The sequence below is a fragment of the Lonchura striata genome, chromosome 5 (genome assembly GCF_046129695.1).
Source record: "Lonchura striata isolate bLonStr1 chromosome 5, bLonStr1.mat, whole genome shotgun sequence".
In the NCBI taxonomy this organism is placed as follows: Eukaryota; Metazoa; Chordata; class Aves; order Passeriformes; family Estrildidae; genus Lonchura; species Lonchura striata.
This window is the reverse complement of record NC_134607.1, coordinates 11,342,363-11,364,969: the sequence shown is the minus strand read 5'-3', so window position 1 is coordinate 11,364,969 and position 22,607 is coordinate 11,342,363. Positions and strand designations below refer to the sequence as shown.

Genomic DNA, 22,607 nt, shown 5'->3' with positions numbered 1-22,607 from the left:
AGTGAAATCTTACTGACTCCAACATAAGCTTCTTCAAAGAGTGCTTTTACATAGTGTTGCAAGTCAGAATACAAATCTCTTTATTAGGAAAAGGCTGATAAACAGGCTCTGGCTTTGAAGGTGAACACTTGGATGTACAGGCCTAGAACAGAATCAAGAAGTTCATTTAGGAATCTGCTCATACCACATTTCCACAATTAAACACACATTGGGAGAAAACACTAGTCAATCAATTTCCTTTTACAGTACCTTGACATTAAAAAAATCCCATGGGGACATCTATGTCGTCTTTGGTACAGTTACAGAGACAAAAATTTTACTGGTTTAGGAACAGAAAATGAGTAGGCAACTCATTAACACTACAGGATTTTCTTGTCAGCCAGAAAAAAATGTAAACTGATCAGTCAACCTAGTATCAAATAGAAGACTGGATTTTAATGAATTTGCAGGGTAAGGTCATCATCTAGTAAAACCAGCAGTGTTTACTTCTTCAGTGAACCTTTGTGTATGTAAAAGACAAAACCTTTGGGTTTGATTACAAAAATGAAGGACAGACAAAAATTTAAATAAAACCTTAATTTTCTGCAATAAATATTTCATACTGCCAATACATGTGCAACATTTTGGTGTTCCTTATTACTATAAGAAAGCAATTTATGAAAAGTGCTGATGAAAAAAAAAATCAGCTTAACAAAAAAACCCAAGCCACCTCCAAATAAGAAGAACCGCACTTAAAAAATGTCCATAAGCTCACTGTAAGAGAGAACATTCTTAGTTTATTTATGTACCTAAGTATGAACACTTATTTTCCCTTATTTTATTCAGAGCTCTTTTACAACTAAGGCCCCAGTTCTACAATCAATAGAGTGTAGGCACAGAAATTCCACTCAATCTGCTGTTAGCAAGACTAGAAAGACCCATGAGCCATCCAAAGTCCAATAATGTCAGTGGGGAGTTTTTCTACTTCTTTCGATGCACTTAGAAAGGGCATGAAAGTCAATAGGCTGCACTCCTTATTCTGTCCGAAATTCCACCGAGGCAGTGCAGTATCAGTCTCCACGTAATTACATACATCTTCTTCCTGAAACTCAGGTCAGTCACATCAATCGTAATTTCATGAGAAAATGACCTTTGGAATCAAACTAGCTTTGTAAAACAGAAATAAAATACATACTATACATTGGTCATGGCAATTATTTACACTACTCTAAACAGATGCACTGTTTTGTTTTTAAATTTTTCTGTTCCTAGAGCTGGATTTGGCTATAAATGACTTAAGAAATGCCTGACAACACTCTTATGGTTCAGTACTGATTCTTCTGTTCTACATCAAAAGCAGTACGAAATAATAAGCTACTCAGGTTCACCTGAGGCAATGGACTTGGGTAGATACTTTGGAAATAGAGATGGATTTGTACCTATAATCAACTAAATGTTTGTCTCCATTTTTTAAAATATCAAAAATAATGGTGAATCACATTAACACATGGTGTCAAATTTAAAACAGACATAATAGGGAAACTTTTGACATGGGCTACTAAAAAATATAAAGAAAGCAAAATCCTAAATAAAACAAATCCTAAATAAACCAATTTTATTCCCAAGGATTTTTTCCCCTCTCATATTTGCTATCTGATAATAGTAGTAAATTAAATAAATAAATAGAAGATCATAATCCACAAACATTTCTATCAAGAATTTCAGATCAATTTTGACTCAATGATACAATCCAAAAAGATTGGAATATATTCATCATTTGCTAGATGGAGATTTGCAGCTCCAAAAATCACACTGCATCATCAGCACTGAGAATGTCAGTCTCTGTTTTCTGCTGAGGTTGGCTCTTCCTTTAATAAAACATTTAACTGTTTCTGTGCACATGACAGGAAAAGTTCCAAACTATGCAGATTTCTCTGACGGACAATTTCATCAAGCTGTTGAAATAAAAGAAAAAAATAAAGATCAATCAACTTTAAGAAAACTTGAAAACAAATATCAGGGTTTGTCAGCATAAATCCAACCATATTAAACAACAAAAATTCAACAACTAAAGAACCTAAGTAATTTCAATGTGTATAATTTAATAACAATTTTTCAATGAAGTATATATGATTTACTGAAAAGCATTTGAATTTTTTAAACATTAATTAATAAATAAAATGCACTGCAAAATTCCTTCCAGCTGAATATTCAAGTTCAGACATCAAACAAATATTATCACAACTGAGAGATGTTTTCAATCTGACTATCCTTTACTCAGCCCAAATTCAACTAAATACCCATATAACAATGACACAGGATGAGACTGAAAAGTAATGATACAAGGCTAATTTGGCATAAAAATGATGCCATATAAAGGGAAAGGAAGTAATGGAATTTTGAAGAAGTCAGCACTTCTGTCAGATTATTGTGCAGAAGTTCATATGCAATGGAAAATGGAAGGTTTTTAAAAACATGTATCCTGACTTACTTATTTCAGACTCACAGCTTTAATTACAGCTTTCAACAAAAACTGATCTGTTTATCAACCAGCAGTCCAGTTAATTGCTCTAACACTTGAATGCCCATTTTGTTTTATAACAGATAGCCTTTTTAAAAACATACCAACATAGAATGCAAGGCAAGGATAGTGACAGTTTCGCACTTTGAAAATGCACTCAGGAAAAGGTTGCAACGCTATGATTTAATACACAAAGGGAAACATTTTTATGACCCTGTGCTTTTCTGCTCCTTAAGTTCCTCTAATTTATTCAAAACTGGGTAGTTAGAATATTTTGGCAATTTGTTTCAGCAGAGATGAATGTATCAAATCTAGTCACCAGCAGAAAAGACATGTATTTTCTAAAGACCACATAATCATAAAACTCTCTTTAAGTAATAGAAGCATAGAATCACAGGATGGTTTGGGTTGGAAGGAACTTTAAAAGATCATCCAGTTCTAACCCCCTGCCACAGGCAGGGGCACCTCCCACTGGACCAAGTTGCTCAGAGCTCCATCCCACCCGGCCAGCCTGTGTTTCCACTTCTGCAAATTTTCAGCTGTTCAAAATTTTGCATCTCTCTGCAAAAGCAGGCATTAAGGCTCCATACCCAGCCTTGCAGCAGCGTGTGGCAGCAGTGCCAATCGCAATCCAGGGAGGCCACCACCAGCAGCAGGGAAAACAAACAAGTCTCTGTTGGGAGCAGGGAGCAGACGCCCAAGAGCCTGAGCAAAGCCCAGAGAGCCCGGAGCCAAGAGCAGAGCAGACCCAGGGCTGTGGGGGTTTATCAGGTGTCCCATTAAGATCAGATCACAGCCTCCTCAGAACAAGAAGGCTCCACAGGCTCCATACACAGCCTGATGAGAACCTAGCCCACTGATTTACAACAGATTTTAAAGCAGAACTAGTTCAAATAAATGTCAGAAAAGTCTGTTCTTGATATATTCAAGTAACAGCTGCTACTGACAAGAAAATGGAAGAAACAGCATACTAATCTCTAAAGAAGCTGTATCTGGAAGAGTGTGGAACAATGGAACAAAAAAATCCCCACTCTGTTGTGTTGGTGCATTTTCTCTGATTTGAAAAGTATCTTGCCTCCTTTGTATCTTTTGCTTGGGAAGCTTGCGGATTTATTTTTTTTTGTGCTTGTTATCCATATTTCTTTGGGGAATGAATGGACAGATAGTATCACCTGTTGCATGTTAAGAAAGAACATGAGATACCTCTTTCTCTAATTAAAATAATTCTTACATTATGTCATCAAATTCCCTTGTTTCTGGTAGGTATATCACTTGGAGAAGCTCAGCATGAAACTGAATTTTAGTGCATGTTTATTGCATGTTATATCATTATACTCCTAGACAATTTTTTATTGAGCTTTGACCATGAGCTTTGGCTAAACTCTCCATTTTCTTTTCATGCAGCCCTTCCATGCAAATTCTGATTTAAAGGGACCAGAGTAGCTCAGCAGATGTATGTTCTGATATGCTGCTGTTCAATTTCTTTACCAAGGCTGAAATCTCAAATTGTATAGGATTAAATTTATTTCACCAAGTACTAAAGTAAATGTTTAATGTGTGTAGTAATTGGCTGCAGCACAAACAAACCACAGTTTCTTCAGGCTTGGGCAAGATTTTAAAAGTCTCAAATGAATTAAGTACACATTTGAGAAGCCTTTGTTGAACTCAAGTGGTTAGTTAGTAGTCTCCATATGTGCATAAGAGAAGTTTATTGCTTGTTAAACATTTATGTAAATGCAATAACATAAAACTTGAGAGTTTAGTTTCCCCTTGTTTGTTCTGTATGTGAATATACATTGCCTTGAGCAGGGCATTCTAAAAATCTTCAATGCTACAGAAAATGACAAAACAATCCAGAAAGACTTGGGATCTTTTCATAACACAGAAAGAGAAGCAATGATGCTGTCTTTGAAAATGGTACATTTGAATGTGTTCAGAAGGAGAACATGTTTGTTAATGGGAAAATTGGCTTGGCTGGGAAATAGAAATAAATGAAGCTTTGTTATATTATATATTGTTTAATGAACTGTTAGCAATGGATACAGTTTTCTTGAAGAGTGCCTCCACATTGCTGTGCTCCTGTGCTCATTATGCTATGTTTGCATAATATACCACAAAATGGAAAAATTTATAAGATATTTTAAATCTCACTTTTCCAAACAGTCTCTTCCCTATATTTTTAGGTCCTGTTAAATTCATTGAAAGACCTCATGCTTTAAACAAACATATATGGACATCTGGCAAATTCAAATGTGACTTTTATGCAAATGTAATTGTTACTAATAACATATTTTGGCTGGAGCATTCACACAACTAAACCAACCCAATTGTTCTGATTCTATAGATGCTGAAAGATGCATCATGTTGGTTCAGATCTGTCAAGAAAGGGCATTTTCTGACACCATACTGACACTGTTGTCATTGCTAGTTAATATTTCCCTTTCACTCTATGAAATCTATTAGTTCAAAGTTCCCAAATTCTTTAGACTATGTCCAGTTGGTGGAACTTTATTTTGCTCAAAGTTTTAATGTTCCAGACCTTCATAATTTTAAATTACCCAACAGTATCTTTTAACTCTGTACAGATTTTTTTTTTTTTTCCTTAAGAACCAGGGATTGTCTCTCTTGGCGCTTGTATGGATCCTGCTGAGAAACTGGATATATGAGATTTGTAAAGAAACACTTCTTGAATTCCACTCCTTAAATTCCCACTACCCTTCAGACATTTCATTTACCAAAAATGACCAGTCTTGCAGGACCGTCTAACACCTTCAGTGCTGTTTGTTCCTCTCTCTTTAAAGCCTCAGTGCAATTCTCAGCTCTAAGTACATTTCCACACTGTTTCTGGCCAAAAATGCCTGGATGAGACACCCTCAGCTGTGGGGTTTTGCCTCAGTAGTATCCCTAGGCCACCCAGGATGATGTGCCCTGAGGCCATGCAAAGCATGACCTGAAGGCACAAGCCCCAGAACTCCTGAGTGGATGCCAGAACTGGATTTGGGAAAAAAAAAAAAAAAAAAAAAAAAAAAAGACAACACTGTATTACCACCACGAGAATGCTTCTACCCCAGCCTTCTCTATTTGACTTTATGTCAACCCATCACTTTAAGTTTCCCTGCATCACTTCAGCCACCCACAGCTCAAACCAAAGTTAACCACCATTCTACATTTTCCTAGATTTATCACATCTTTCAAATTTCCTGTGAAATGGGAAGAAAGTCTACATGAGTGATGTCTAAAGTAGAAATTAGCTTCTTACACAATCAACTGAGCATGCACATCCTTCATACCTTCCCCTTGTGATATCTACTTGCCAATAGGTTTGTTTTCATGTCATTCATACTTATCTTCCTCTATTAAATACTCACCAACTTTTTAAAATACTTCAAATTACTAGAGGAGAAACCCAGTCAGAACTCTATAAATAAATTGCTGTATGTCAGAATTATACTCTCCCATTCTAGTAACTAATAAAATGGCACATGAAAAAATATAATTTTAGGTTAAACACTGAAATTTATGAGATGAAATCCTGATCTCACCACAGTAAAGGTATATTTTCTCATTAATCTCACTGTGGCCTGAAGTTCACACAGAAAAGTGAAGAAAATAAAATTAATGTTAAATATGGCTCTTCAGTTTTCCAGTCAGTATAAATATGACTGTTTAAAAGTCTATTTTTCAAATTTATCTCTCAGATAACACAACTTCCCAATGTATTTGCAGCTGTAGGAATAGTAGCTAAATTTATTCAAACACATATTGAAAAATGTACCTCTACTTCAAATGATAATTAGAAGATTAATGTATTCAGTAGCTGTTCAGCTCACTACACTGGGTCTGTGATACTGACATGAGTAAAAACGGCAATCTTCTTTTTATCATGAAATTGAATAAATACAATGACCAGAGATTTAAAAAGAGCAAAGATGTTGAGGAAGAAAGCTTTTAATTGTACTCTTATTACTGGTGTTTTTGTAGTTAATCACACATAAAATAAATAAAAAATAATGCCATTATACTGTAATGAAGTAGAGCAATTTCCCTGAGATCATAAAATCAAAAATAAGTTTTTGAGTCTTGTTATTTTTCCAGGGAAAATGCAAAGAAGTTCAAAAAGAAAATATTCCAGCAGTGATATTCACACTTATGTTCATCCATACAGGAGGAAGGGGCAGAGGGGGAAGACTTAAAATTCTCAATAGTATCTTTGTTACTCAGAGAAAATCATGTTCATGCAAAGACAGGAAAATTTCAAATGTGAAATGAATGTTTTGGAGAATTGAAAACACAGAGATGGATGTGTGAAGAGAATCTGATGGTGGATTTAAGGGACTGATAATGATTTCCATTTATCTAGTGTTTACAAGTAGCTGCTGGTTGCCTGTTAAATAGGATTACTCACCAAGGCATTTCTTTGAAGTTAAGTATTGATTAGCCACAGGTAATTATTCATAGAGATCAGTCTGGCATAATTTCATATTTTCCAAAGGACTTGCAGTATAAGCATTCTTATATATTTCCTGTCCCCTCTCTGATGAATGTTCAATAGAAAGGGGATATTTTGACACTGGAGGTAAAACAATTGAAGATTTGTTTTGATAATTGGTAAAGTAGTTTACCCTAGTTAATTTAGTCTTAATTTCTCTATGTATTTTTATTCCTGATAAATATACTAAAGCTTTGTCTGTTTGCTCTTTGCAAACAAACTGATTTCAATTTGCTATTAGTCTGTATGGTTTTGTATTATATAAATTTACTAACTAAAAAAAAATTATATTAAAGAAAGAAAACACAAATTAAAGAATGATGACAGGCATACTTCAGATGACATTTTTTTATAATTTAGTTAAACATCTTTTCGGAAGAAAATGAATATAAGACTAAACTAACAATTCCTATTTTTACTTATTTTTATTTTATTTTATTTTATTTTATTTTATTTTATACTTATTTTTATTTTTCTTCTATAGTTCTGACTGTTCACTGTTTCATCAACACTTAGATGGATGTGTCCATGGAGAGCAGAAGACCAGTCAAAAGTGCTGGTGATAACAGACTGCTTTTCTAAATACTTTTATATTTACTTATTAAGGACTAGAGAAACAAATTTTAGTCCCTTTGAAATCAGTGGAATTGGGAATATACATTACTTAAGTGTAAGGCAGAAATTGTAGTGATGCTTGATTTGTTCGTGTATATAAATAATGCACTAAAAAATTCTGTCAGTGGCACTCCCTCCTCTGTGCAGGACTTGCTTGACAACAACAACATGTTAAAAATATGCTGAGTTGCTCCTAGAGCAGGGAATCCAGATGTAACACAACTTCTGGCTTAGAGTCAACCATTGATGTTGCAACTGAATTTGCCTTTAGGTATTTCTGTTTATCCTAATTACCTGTACATCTGTACCTAACAATAATTACCTAACAATAGGTAATTATTCAAAAATAATTTTGGCATCAGTCTGAGCTATAAATTACAATTATGGTCTTTCTGAAGAATGGTCTGAACTTCAATTCTAAGTGAATAAATGGTTGCATTTTAAATCCGTGATACTTTCTAAATATTTTTAGAGACAAATTATTTTTGAAAAACAATGGCTTTTCATGTATGAGCAAAACCTTAACTTTTGCAGGCTCCTGCTGGCCCAATTGATGGTGAAAAGCACTATTGCACCTCAGTGCTAAGATTTCTCTGTACTGGATATTGGCCAACAAATGCAATCCAACAGACCCTTGCAGTGTAATTAAACACTCATCGGTGTCTTTTCACTGCTTGATTAGTCAATGCTCCTCTTTGAGGAAAATTCAAAGACAAGGGCTTTGCTTTGTACAATTTCTATGATATATAGACAGGTTTTGGTTGGGTTTCCTTGCCCCCCCCGCCCCCCCTTGCCCTTTCCCCAACTAACTCATCCAGTGAATCAGCCTGAGACAATCCTGAAAGGTTCTGTAGCTGCAGAAACTTAGCCACATGCTAATCTTTTCTAGTAAAACTGGGTTCAGAAGTCTTTCTCACTGCACTAACACTGAGAAATGAACTTCTCTCCACAGATCCAACAGAAGGCTTTTCAAAAAAAACCTACCACATTAAATAGACCATATAGAAAAATTATTACCTTGAGGAACATGCAAATCTGAGAGTTGGATGATGAAACAATGAACTACTTCCCCTCATTTCTATAGTGGATGAGAAGGAAAACAGATCCAAAAGGTACATATGTGCAGCAGAGCTTATTTCAGAGTTAATCCCAGGACAGGACATTTTTGTCTGTCCACCTGTGAATTTCTATTATTGACCACACTTACTAAGTATATAAAAACAAGGTTCTTCATGCCTGTAATTTATACAGTATCTCCTACACATTAGAAAGTCATCAGTGTTCAAGACAACCTCTAGGAAAGAGTGATGTTTAATAAATTATATTGCCATGTGAAAATGTTTGGGTTTTATTCCCCTTTAAATAAATAATGCTGCAACTTCTAAACCTTAAAGATTTTATGCTTGGAATTTGATCATTAAAATAATACCATATGTTGGACACATCTTTAAAACAGATTTGCCTAGTTTGCTGAAGGTAGTGCGAAAACAGGCTGTCAAACTGCTCAGACTCTCCACTGTCTGCCAGCTGGACCCAGAAAAGTGAGAAAATACTAGCTTTTCTTCATACAAATGCAAGAAAGAAATTTGCTTTCAATCAAGGAAATCAGATTGTGTGCAAAAAGAACTAAAAACCATTGCAGTATCTGCTCAGACTACTGTAAAAGGTGAACAATAGACATTTTCTAAGCGCACAAAAATAATAATGAATATTTATGTGTATTATCACATGAGAAATCTCTTCAGTGACCTACCTGCTTAATAGGTTACTAACATGGGGTTTCTTCTTTTCTAGAAATTATTTATAGACTATCGCCATACACTAAAAAAAAGAGTTACCATACTTGCTACTATAATTGCTGATTGGTTCAGCAATCTGATTGTTGTGGTTTTAAGTCACAGATTCAAGATCCTTAAAACATACAGAAACACATGCAAACTGTGTCTTCAAAATCTCTGACTGACAGATAGTTAATATTTGGCCCTGGCAAATGCCTACACATCTTCTGAAACACAATGGATTACAGTCTCCACAAGGCAGGCACAAGCAGAAGACTAAAGACAATGTGACCAAATTCACCAGATCACTTCCTCTGATATGAAAAAAGAGAACTTGAACTTTACAACAGCACCTAAATAAAGGATTTATAAGTGACTATCCCAGATTGCAAGGTAATGGGTGTATTCTTTTCCCATCTGCAAGAGGTATGGCAGTTATCTTCTGTTAATTGAGTGGCTTTCTTTATCTCTTCCACAAACCAATCCTCCCTCCCTAGGGGAGACATCTGCTGTTAAAGGGCCAGTGAGTGTCCCTGCACAGCTGATAAAAATTACATCAGACCATTGTGAGATGATCTGCCCAGGGGGAGGAGCCAAGCATTCCTAACTGGATATAATCTGAGATTCTGGGACACCAGGACAGCCTTTTCCACTGGATTCCCAGAGGAAGACCAGGCCCATCTACACCACCACAGGATCTTCAGAAGAAACCTCCACCCTTCTACAGGATCACTGCTCCAAGAGAACCACAGCTGGCACCGCAGGAGTACTGCAGCAACCATTTCAATTGCACTGCTGCCAACACCCTGACCCACAGGGTGTCAGATTGTATCCTGACTCTGTCAGGTTTTTTTTATTACTGCATTGTTTATTTTATTTTTATTTTCTTCCCTAATAAAGAACTGTTATTCCTGCTCCCATATCTTTGAGAGCTCCCCTTAATTTCAAAATTATAACAAGCAGGAGGGAGGTGGTTTACATTTCCCATTTCAGGGGAGGCTCCTGCTTTCCTTAGCAGACACCTGTCTTTCCAAACCAAGACAGTGACTCAGACTGGTTTCTATCCAGGCTTGTCAGAGCCTGAATGCTCATCGAGCGTAGAAGTCTTTAACAGCTGTCCTGGTTCAGGGCAAATTTGGGGAAAGAACCCCAAAAGGGTTCCTTCAGGAAAGCAGATTCAATTGGCCCCTCCCCCCAACCAATTCGGGAAAGATACCTCTTTGGAGAAAAAGTGGAAAAAACCTGTTTATTAAACAAGCAAACTTAAACAATATTAAACAATAAAACTTCTTGCCACTCCAAGAGAGAGACAAACTCAGAAAGATCCCCCGGGTTGCAGCTGGGCTCACTCAGTCTCTGATCAGTCCCTCCGGCGCTGGAAATGCCACGGCCCTGGCCCAGCCCGCTGGGCCACTGGTGCTGCTGCTGCTGGTCTCTCCTGGTGTTCAGTCCAGAGAAAGGGAAAAAAACACAGTCCAGGGAACTTCTTTACCTCAGCTAGCTAAAACTAACTAGGAAAAAAAAAAAAAAAAACAAAGGACAGCTCTGTCTCGTTGTCTGTCCGTCCACAGACAACTCAGTCCAGGAGCAGGAATGTGGAGGAGGGAGTGCAGTTCTTGAAAACAAACTCCGTGCTTCTTCCCCTCATTTCCCTTCACTCCTGGAACAAGTCTTAAATGTGTAGAACTTATTATTCAACATAAACAGGGCAGACGACTGGGGATAAAAGCATCATACAGTCAACCTAGGACAACAGTTTTCTCCTAATCTCCAACTGCGTTAAGTAATCAAATCAGTCTTGGACACTATCACATCCTGATTTAATACAGCTACATATGACTTGGTAGAGATTACACAGGGCTTCTGTGGAGCTTCATAAGCCCAAATTGCCAGCTTTCCAGGAAAATGCCTGAACGCTATCCGACTATGTTTCCTGAAAAGTCCTGAGTGCGGGGCTGGGTGATAAATCTGGTATCAAAGATCTGTTCCATTCGTCAGTATGCAAACATGTTCCAAATTAGTCAACAGTAACCAGTTTAAAGCAGCAACAATCTTCCTACACATAAAAATTTTTATTGTTATTCAGCCAAAGAAAAAAAATGCTATCTGATGGGCTCATGTTGAGTCATGCTCACAGAATTGCTTTACAGTACCCAGATGATACCTACAGAACTGGATTAATTAAGCCTAACTGAAAAACAAACAGCAAATACAGGCATTAATCAGAACAATATTTTTTGTTATTGTGAATATGCTTTGCATTATCTGTGAATAAATATGTAAAAAAATCATTGCATCATAAGTGTTTGCAGTGTATACAAATTGGAAAAAAAATACCCTAATAATGTGCACGACAAATAATGTGAAACCACAGTTGTATAACTGCTAACTCCATTGCCATGGGTGCTTTCTAAACATCTATATCTAATGTGATCTTCATGAACGGAAGGCTCAGCATAATGAGCACAATTTCCTTGCTTCTAAGAAGCGTAACAGGTAGTTGATAACACACATGACAGAGAATTACTGCTTTAGGATGGGAGGTGAAGAAAATGTGTTATATGGGAAGCTGAAGCTACAAATAACATGAGTCAGACTGTAATTAATCTACCTAGGTATCAAGGAGACTGCAGTTGCACCATGATTATCTGAAGGTTCCTGTGAAACTTCGACACTATCTGCCACAACCTCTAAAGCAAAGTGTCCCCTAACAACACTGTTTGGTAAATAGAAGCAGCAGGAGAAAAATCCCACCTCTTGCTTTTGAGGAACACTTGATTTAACAGCCAGGTTTTCATTTTAATGAAACTTTAAGATATGACAGGATGAAACAGGACATTCTAGAAGTCATGGGCAAAGGTGATATCACATGAAATACAGGTATCTTTCTAAAATTACCAGTGTAGGTTACAGTTGATGGATTCACATGAAGAAATTAATGAGGAAAAACAGCCTGCAGCAAATCTGTGATAAATTTAGCATTAAATCTGTGGCAATATACATGCATTAGGATAAGTAATTATACATCAAGGTTCAGGAAATACAAAATTAATGTCCTGCTATTCAGACAGAAATTTTTGAGCCCACAATTACTACTGGACTTCTTCAGTACTGAGAAAATTGAATACAATGTTTTTTACTGACAGTAACATTTTACTGGAAAACTCAGTTTGGAGTTTGAAGGCAAGCTACTGCAGCAAAATTCAGGGCAGCTGCTGGCAAAATAGTTCATAAAGCTGCAGCTGCAACAATATCATCAAAGGCAAGACCTCTTTGTTTCAAAACACACACAGATTGAGTACCCACGGCTCTCAGCATGTCATCACTTACAACACCACAGGCAGGAAGATTCTAAAGGAGGAGGGAGAAATAACCACCAGGACACAATAATCTGCAGGCATTCTGCTCCACACTACTCCAAATCCTTCCTGCAACTGCGAGCCAGTGGAGACTCCTCAACAGCAGGGATAGAGTGTATTCCCCGAAGCAGTTTCCTTTGGGTACCTGCCTGGCTATTCTGCTGCTTTTCCAGCTGCAAATTTGTGTCAAGGCTTTGCTGAAAAATGACACCCAGAACATACAATTGTTGTAGTTGAGATGGTCACAATACAAAGCAACACGCCATTTTCAGTAGGCTTCAAACCCCATTTTATTATAGCATGCATGCTTTTTATGCATTCCTACAAACCTCCTAAGTTTACAGTTTACTCATTGGTCAAGAAAGACAAAGTGCTCATTGGAATAGGCAGCTGCAGGTCTCTCTTATTTATCCTTCTTTCTTTCTTGGTTTCTATGTCAATGACCTTGGTAGAAAATTCTTTCAGGAGTAAATATCAAACTTCTCTCTGGCTCCCAGAAGTTTCTGTAAAACCTCTTCCACATACAACCACAAAGTAAACAGGAGTTTCTTACATCAGCAATACTTCGTTTCACATTACTAAAAAAAAAAAATCAAATCAGAAGAAACTGTTGCTTAGCTGGGTGGGGTGGAGGGAAAGGGCAAGGGAGGGAGAAATATACTTGACCAAATTATATGAGTCAGTAGCCTTCAGCCAAAGCAGAAAAATAACATATATACTTATTAACTATAAGTCATTGAAACATCTTGCTGAATTTCTAACACACAGGTAAATATTTGAATGCAAAAAGTAAACAGGAAACCACATACCTTTGCTTCATCTATCTAATCTTGCTATAGGTAAGAAAATTTATTTCTTTACACATTTCTCTAGCTTCATAGACAACTTGATAAAGTCTCAAATTTTGATCCCACTGGCTTTGCTGCAGGAATCCAATTGCAGGAAATAATTACAGGAAAGATTAATCAAAACACATATGGTACGGCCAACTTTCCCATTTACTTCTTAAAAATCAGAGTACAGTAGGAGGATAAAAACAGCAAAAGACATGCCTGGAAAAAAAGAGCAAAGAAACTGCAGATTTGGATAAAAATACTCCAAATTTTCTTGCATATAACCAACTACAAAAAGTCTCAAATAATTCCCCAGCTAAAAGACTAAGCAGATAAAACTATTAAGGTTCAAGTATCTCCACATAAAAGGACTTGGGTGTAAATGAGAAGCAGTACAAAAACCCCAAAAACCCTGGACTACGAATATTCTTCAGCTGTAGGAAAACACAGCTCAGAATAGAATAAACCATCCTTATACACAATGTTATCTATTCATTTTACTTGTGCAGCGAACAAGAGAAAAAAATAATATGCCCTCAAAACTCTACAGCCAAGACAATATGCCAAGTAATATGACTTTGTGGGGGTTCTGCAGGGCCACTAGACTTACCTTATCCTGGTACATGGACAGAGAAAATCTACAGAGCATCTCATTAAAATGACTGCAATTTCTGGATCTTTGCAACACAAACACAGAGACCACAATACTGCCCCTGAATGGCATGGAAACAATGGAGAAAAGGGGTTTCTGTGTTCTGTCTTTGTCTCTTTGGGCCTCAATTCCAGTGTAATTAAAATGGTATCACAAAAAACTAGGGATGGAAGTGACAGTGACCCAACTTCTGATCTCTGCACTGGGAACTCATAATAAAATCAGAGCAGAACAATTGCCTCTTCTCTTTTGCAGTGTGACAGCCTTGCAGGTGCATGCCAAAATGCCTTTGCTGAGCAAAGGCATCATTAACGTTCTAAGACTCTTTAGGATCCCCTTGGTGCTAAAAGAATGGTACAGCAGGGACTTGCAAAAAGCCAAGAAGTTGACCTATGACTAAGAAAATAAAACTGCAGATGATATTCTTAGCTTTAATTAATCCAAGTGATCATATTGAACTGATTAAACTTTCCCTCTAGTACAAAGCAATGTGGATTACACCAAGTTAAAGATCAAATTTATAACTGCTGTTATGTTACAAAAATACCTAGTTGTACTTTCTCATAAATTCTGAATCAAGAAATGACAGTGAAATACAAATACCGCTACAAGCATATAAATGAATTTGAAAGACAAAGACAGCAAATAATTAAGGTTTTATCTTAATAGGAATGACAAAAAAAAAAAAAATCCCTGAAGTCCTCCTCCTCAAAACACTCACTTAGTCTAACAGAATATTAAATGTTTAAGCTTCAAAATTCAGCTGACCTAGCTTTCTCATTAGGATGGCAAGATAAGGGTATTCATGTTGATTTGGATGCATAGATTTTTCTGGGGTTTGTTGTTCTTGTTCTTTTTTTTTTTCCTTAAATTACCAACTTTCGGTTAATCAAAAGGTCTCTTGAAAACGTCCATGGACAAGAGTCACAAGTTGGACTAAAAATGGTTAATCCCACACACCTAATCAAGAATTTTGAATTTTTTTTCTCTACTCAATAGCAAAAGGTATTTTGAGAAAGTCATACAGAACACAAAACAACCAGTCTTCAAACAGATGATCTGGTTACAATTCTCACATTTCCAGAATCACATCATGAAATTCTAATACTGAGGGATGAATCAGAAGTAACACAGGAGAGCCTCACTTGCAGGGGGCCAGAGGTGTGTAAGGATGCCTCGCTTCCTCCTGTCACAGCCAGCCTTCCTAATGAACAACAGAGACATTTGGGAGCCTCCTCTGCCTTCTTATCAAATACCTGCAGAATAGAGGGACCGTGGATGGCAGATCTCGCCTTTCCCTGGACCTTAGGTGTTGCCTAATCACCTGATGATGAGAAAACCACACTGCTGTCCACTGATAGATATATCTAGATCTGGGTGACATTAGTACAGTGCACACTGCAAGTCTTTATTCCTGAGAATACTCTGTATCCACAGAGACAGCTGAATAATTATGTGTTTGTAGAGGAAATCCAAAGTTACTCTTACAGTAATTAAGATGATATACATTGGATCAAAAACACAATACATCTCAATCACAAGAGTAGCTTTGAAATAGTGGAGTATGCAGTCACCTCACTGCTGAACATTATAATTCATCCTGTTATTTTTTTCACTTTTTGGCTTTGATAGCACAATATTTTCTCAGTAATAATACCACTTGATTTCAGTTTCAGCTGGAATCTCAACTGACTAAAGTGTACAGGCATAATTTCACTGTTTGTAGATTTATACACTGTGGCACAAAAGGATATATGAAACAGTTTTAACTTCAGAAAAGAATTTCAGACTCTGGCAATTTTACACTGAAGTAATTGCAGAAAACCCTACAACAGGCTATGTATGTAGTTTCAACTAGCTTTCATCAGCATAAATGATCATTCAAAGAGTTTGGAAATTATAATTTTGGTTATTTAACAATTTTCTTTGTATTTCAATGAAGCTAAGTGGCAGGGAATTGTATTTTCCCCCCTTTTCCAATTGTTAAAGACAGAGCACTATAATTTCCAGGAAAATAAAAAAAAATCTTGAATGCATGATGTTTTGATATTTAAAAGTGGCAGAAAAATGCCAAAATGTCCTCTGAAGAAAAATGCCTGATAGGATCAATCAATAGAAACACTGCATTCCTCCACAGGAGACTATAATTTCCTTTTAATATTTGGAAACAATAATTTCAAAGCTTATAGAGACCTAAAAGTTTGGGAAGAAATGTCAGGATCACTTTTGTATCCCCTGCAGATACATCACACTGCTTCAGGATCCTTAGCCACAGAGGAGAAAAGGAGAGCCAGGTGCACCAAAGTCATCTTACACTACAACTTCCCATAAATCCCTGGCTTAATCCTTTGGATTTGTACTGCTCTTTGAGTGGGGAAAAGGGGCAGTGTGAAAATGTTCCTAAAGCATCAATGTAAATGTTTCTTTAATCCTATTAAATCCACAAAACAGGCCCAGCTGAAGGAGCAGAAACTGAGCTAAGGAACTCTCAATGACACCATCACAAGAGTCTCTCTTGGCACTGACCTGTTGGTCACAAGTTCACCCTGGGCGTGGCACAGATGTCCTGACATCAGGTGGATTCAGGACATCACCAATGGGTCCCCTAGGATGCACTGGATGGTGGTGTGCTCTGCAGTAACACCAAGTTTTGCACTGGTAACCTGCAGCAGCTGGGTTATTAAAATAGCTGATGCAGAAACAGAAGACAGGATTAAATATTTTTCAATGCCACTTTGTTGCATCACACAGAACTTTATGTCCCCCAAACATGACACTGAATTCAGCCAAAAATGATAAAACTTCATTGCTTTTCTTTAGAAGTCCGAAAAAGCGGGAAAAGTTGAAAGAAAAATACTCAAGGTGACACCACACTTTAAAAACTGGGAAACTGGTCTGTTAAAATGTGTTGGTGGTAACATTTAGGGTTTGGACTCCCATTAATGGGGCCCCAGGGAAAATATAAACACTCTTTCTGAAATTAAATCTTTGAGTTTGCCCACCGCAGTCTTGTTTTCAGCTTCATCTACTGGCACGTCATCCTGCAATTGAGGCCTTGCATCAAATGCCAAGCCAAACATTCAGCAACAAAAATGGTAATGATACCCTATTTTGTTCTAAGGCACATTAAAATATAGTGAGTATTATTAAAAAAAAAAAAGGCGAAAAAATAATTTATTTGAGATTAATAACATAAAAGAAACTGACTTTCATAACCTCTCTCACTTGCACTTGTCTTCAAATAATAAACCTTCAGAGGAAAGCTGTGCCTGACTCTTGAAATCAAGCACACTTGCAAAACAGTAACACATATCAAAGTTCCGATAATAACTGCCTAAGGGCAATAAACTTTACCTACAAGAATTCAAAACTAAATTCCCTGGTTTTGATACATGATTTTGCAAGTGGCTTAACACGAATGGATCAATAAATTGAAGTCACTAATTAGTAATGTAAATTTCTCAGGTGGGATCCTTCCTATTCACAGGGATATGACATACCAATATCAGAACCCTGTTACTGGAACACCTACCAGCAACTCTTTAAGTTATCACTTGTGTTCCCACATTCTTTTCCTATACACTGTGTTCAAGGTGAGACTGTGTTGCTCCAGCTATTAGTTTTTCCCTGTCTCTCTCTCCCAAATCTCCAGCTTTCTGTAATCCCTCCATGTAGATGGATTTAGAGTAAGGGATGCAATGAAAGATACAGCCCCTGTTCCAGGTAAGGGATTGGGATCTCTTGCCTGAGAATGGAATAGTCAGCCCTGCCTACCCTAATCCCAGCTTCTGTGATGTCTCATGATGCATAGGAACTACCCCTTGTATGGGAAATACTGCAGTCTGGATCTACATGGGATGTATGGAGTTTCTAACATAAACACTGCTAAGACATCAATCCCTGATGTGAAACTGGGTTGAAAATTGGTCTCAGAGAGCAGACTGTACCCATGACTTAAACCAGGATTAACAATAACTTACCTGCCATGGGTAGGGAATTTGAAGAAGCTGCCAATTTACCAAGGAGACAGAGGAAAGAGTGCACCAGGAATTGGTACAGGGACTTGTTCCACTACTAATACACAATGTTAACTTGCATAATATAAGATACAACATAGTCTAGATTGCAAACCCAATAAATGGAGTAAATTCCAAGCTTTATCTTTAAAATCAGTCCCTCAATGTGAATAACAAAGTGAGACCAAGAAGGTGTCAATTCATGGCCTATTCAGCAGCGCTGTGTAGAAACCCTGCTTTGTTATTTGCAGACTGCATGGATTTCTTTAATCAGAGGGTGGTGAGACACTGGAGCAGGTTGTCCAGAGAATCTGTGGATGCTCCATGCCTGGAAGTGTTCAAGGCAGGTCTGGATGGTGCCCTGGGTCATCTAGTGGGAGGTGTCCCTGCCCATGGTGGGGAGTTGGAACCCAACATGACCTTCCAGGTCCCTCCCAAACCATTGTGATTCAGGTCTGAAAGCAGCAGATTTTTGTGTTTGTTGTACCTCCCCTGGAGTAAGGAATTAGAAAGAGGGCAGAGTGCTGGATCCTTATTCTTCTAAGCTAGATCCAAAAATGGTTGTGGCAGACACACTTTAACCATGCAAGCACATCAGTCTTCAATAGAATCACATCAGCACTCCTGCTGGAATCATAAAGTCAACCATAAATTAAAGAAAACTGAATATTAGATGTAATAACCTGCATTAACTACACCAGTCTAGTTACTGAAGATAATGTGTACTACATGGGAACAGTTCTTTTCTGTTCAAGACATTTTTAGGTAATTTAGAAGCCTTTCAAAGCAATAGTTTCACATTCATATACAGTACTTTTCTGAAAGGCAGGTATAGGGGTTTCTTATTTCCACTCATTATCATGTCAGTTGTGTAACTATCTACTTTATTAGAAATAAAATAATTGAGCAAATTTACTTAAAAGAAAAAAAATACTGGCTGTGCACAGTTGAAAAAATTTAGGCAATATAAGAAAATCAAAAGCAGTAATTTCTACTCGAAATGAGATTAGCACCCAAAGAATCTGAGCTCTTGGGTTTAAAGCTACATTAGGATTTACATTTCAAGAGGAGATTTTGTGGAGTTGCAATGGTTACTGCCAGTAGATGTATCATAAAAGGAGCTACCATCATACATGGAAGCACAGAGAGGAAAGCAAAGGTGCAGTCAACAATAGAAGGTCAAGGATTTCTCATCCAAATAGAGATGTTACCCATATAATGAAAATCTAGAAAGCATACAATTCAATATCTTCAGGAAAGACAAAATATAGATAACCAGTAGTTGAACTCCATGTCAATTCTTAGTTGGACAGAAAGCCAAACTGCTTTTAAAATCTCTTTTTAATTTTAACAATTTGCTTTGATTGTAGTTAGGACAATAAACATGATGACTGGTGTATGGATAAGATGAAAATGGATCCAGCCTCCTGACACTTCCTCAGTGGCAGAAACACTAATTACGTATAGAGATTTTTCTACAAGGATAAAGTCACCTTTGAAAGTAGGAAATTAAAAATCAATACCAAGAAAAAAAGGGGTTTTTTTTCTGTCTGATAAGAGGGGCCAATAAGCCATAGTTATTTCCAATTAAACTGATGTTTGAAGGTGTTTTCTGATAGTAATATTGTTTTCAAATCATTTTTTACAATCATAGCAAATTTCAGCCATCAGACAGACATCTTATTTCTATTCTGCTGTTCTGAACTTCCTCATTAGTTTGATCTAATTCTTACTACAAAAACGTTTACAAATTACAAGGTCTTTATATGATATTGATATATGATTATATGACCTATATAATAACTAAGGCATTTATGCCAATATTGCAAAGAGGTAAAAGGTTATTTCAACTCCAGCACTTGAAATATAAAGGAAGAACTTTTAGTCAGGTTTGTTGAGAAAAACTTAAGAAAATTCACCATTTTCTGTGACAGTTCCAATGGATGAATAACAGAGTAACTATGAAGAGGTGCACATATCTTCTCATAAGGTCAGATTTCAGGAGTGAATTATAGACAATTCCTCAGACAATTTGAAAACTCAAATGAATTTGCAGCAGCCTCTTCTCAACAAGGTGGATAAATCTTATCAAGCTTGAGCTTCACGCATTCTTTTTCAGTCTTTACCTTAAATAACTAAATGTAAGACATTAGGTTTCATCATAAAATCTTCTCTTAAAATATGAAAGAATGAGGCAATTGCACATAAAATACTTCACATTTTAAGGAAAAAAATCTACATAGATAACAGGGGTTATAGCAATTGTAAAATATATCACCTTCCACGATCCGTATCAGTAAAGGTGCTTTCACAATAGATTTCTATGGGCTTTGCTGCTAAACTACAAAATCAAACATAAAACCCCCAAGAAGTTCTGAAAGTGCATTCATGATAAATCAGATCTGTGTGAATATATTTATTTATGAAACATAGCACATGCCACTTAAAAATCCCTGCAATGGGATTTTGTGCCATAACCAGCCCCAAAAGTCAGTGTATATCTTAGAAACCTACTCAAAAGGTGGAAGCAAAGGTCTACTTGTTTCCTTCAGACACAATAAGCATACAAAATACACTCTAATACAGTACACTATTAGAAATACCCCTGAAAAACAAGGATAACCATGGAGGAAAATAGCAGTTTTAATTTGATTTACTGTCAGATAATGTCAGATATGTCCTGCTGTCTTGGATATAACTTGATCACTATTTTTCTTCCCTTAAAAAGCATTGTAACTACATTGCATCTGTGCACAGAATGAAATACGCAATTCCCCTTTCAAGTAGTAAATACTTGTTGCACTGCAGAATAATCCCACTGAAAGTGGGAAAAGGTATGACTTGCTCTTGCCTGGAATAAGCTGACATTCTATAAAGGTGTTTTATAAGGGTAAAATAGCATTTTCCATATATTCCAAGTCATTTTCAGAAAAGAGCAAAAATAATTCTAGTTCTACTGGTTATGTGGCAAAGAGCCAAGCAAAGAGCCAAGCTGCCTGTTGTAGCACATCCCACACATCCCTGGGATGAGCCTGGAATTCTGTTTTCCAAAAGCAACTGTATTATTTACCAAACTAAAGGGGTAATTCCTCTATGCAAAAGCAGGAGAAACTTCTTGGCCTTTTTTTTTTTTTTTGCTTTCCTGTGAGACAGACATGGCTTATAGCAGCTTGCCAGTGATTCTTAAATATAAATGCTGGGGTTGAAATAGGTCCTTTTTTCTGTAATATCAGAAAAAATTATCTAATATGAAACCCTCAAAAGTATCTCTTGGGCTATTCTCAATTCTGCAGTATTTTGGTAAACATTAGTCAGAGAAATGTTTAGTTCTGTTTTCTTTTAAAGGTTATGAGGCACAGCTGCACAAATCATATGGGAACACACAGTAGTACAGGGAGTTTTGTTATAATGGTGACATCTCTGCTCTCAAGACTCTGACCCTTAAATCAGGATGGGAGTGCATTTATGGCAAGTGTCTAATGGCCAGGGAAACGGGCTGCATTAAAAACAAATCTGTCATTCCAGTGATTACTCAAGCCCTAACACATAGCTTTTTTCCTGACAGGCCAAAATATGTCCTCTAAAGCCAACAAAAACCGTGTACAATTAGCAGACAAAAGGCAACTGATTAATATCCTCAGCTTTGCTGTCAGAAAGCAAACAGTTGATTTTCCTGAGGGGAGATGAATGTCAGTGTAAATAGGAAAAATTAAAATTTGCTTGTTGGCTAGCTACTCACCTCATGAAGTGAAACTTTGTGATTTAGAGAAGTTCTTTAAATAACCTAGTCAGCACAAGCTTTATTTGGTAGAATACTTTTCTTCTTGTAACTTACACTCTCCTTTGTATACCAACTTCAATAACTATTTTTTTTGTCTATACAGCTAATGATCACAAAAATTAATTAGGCACAAAACTACTAGAACACTTGTTTTTTTGGCTGCTATAAATACATAATAAATAAAACATATTGAATTAATATTTTTAAGCATTCAATTGGAGTGAATAGGCAGTAAATTACTGAACCATGACATTTATAAACAACTTGCAACCTGCAGCACAGGCAAAATACCTGAATATTATAACGGAATACTTTTGTAAACTTCTATTCTACACAACTTCCTAACATTTGTGTGATTTTAGAATTAACAAGGCTTAGTTTTTAACAAAAGGTTTTGTTGAAAGTTTTTAACATTTGCAGATTATGTTCAAGAAACCAGAACACTGTCAAGTATGAAAAAATAAGAAGCAGAGCAAAGAATTTCCTGACCTTTCTAACAACAAATAATTGTATATAGATCTTAGTTTGAAGTATAGTAGTGACCAATCAATTGCCTTGATCATCAGAATTTTTATGAGACATCT

The 22,607-nt window shown here is 36.6% G+C and overlaps 1 protein-coding gene across 7 annotated transcripts in view; it reads right to left on the bottom strand.

The window, feature by feature from the left end:
• Window positions 1–750: 750 nt before the first annotated feature.
• The window catches only part of CCDC91 (coiled-coil domain containing 91), a 116,040-nt gene continuing 94,183 nt past the window's right edge, over window positions 751–22,607 (bottom strand). For 5 of the 7 annotated variants that reach the window (XM_021535092.3, XM_021535088.3, XM_021535090.3 and 2 more), the window contains one exon: window positions 751–1,934. In XM_021535092.3, the coding sequence (XP_021390767.2) occupies window positions 1,815–1,934 (120 nt within the window). In that variant the 3' untranslated portion in view covers window positions 751–1,814. Of the gene's footprint in view, window positions 1,935–6,905; window positions 7,071–13,550; window positions 13,794–22,607 lie in introns of all 7 variants that reach the window. The other 2 variants (XR_002465785.3, XR_013339998.1) reach the window with 2 other exon arrangements.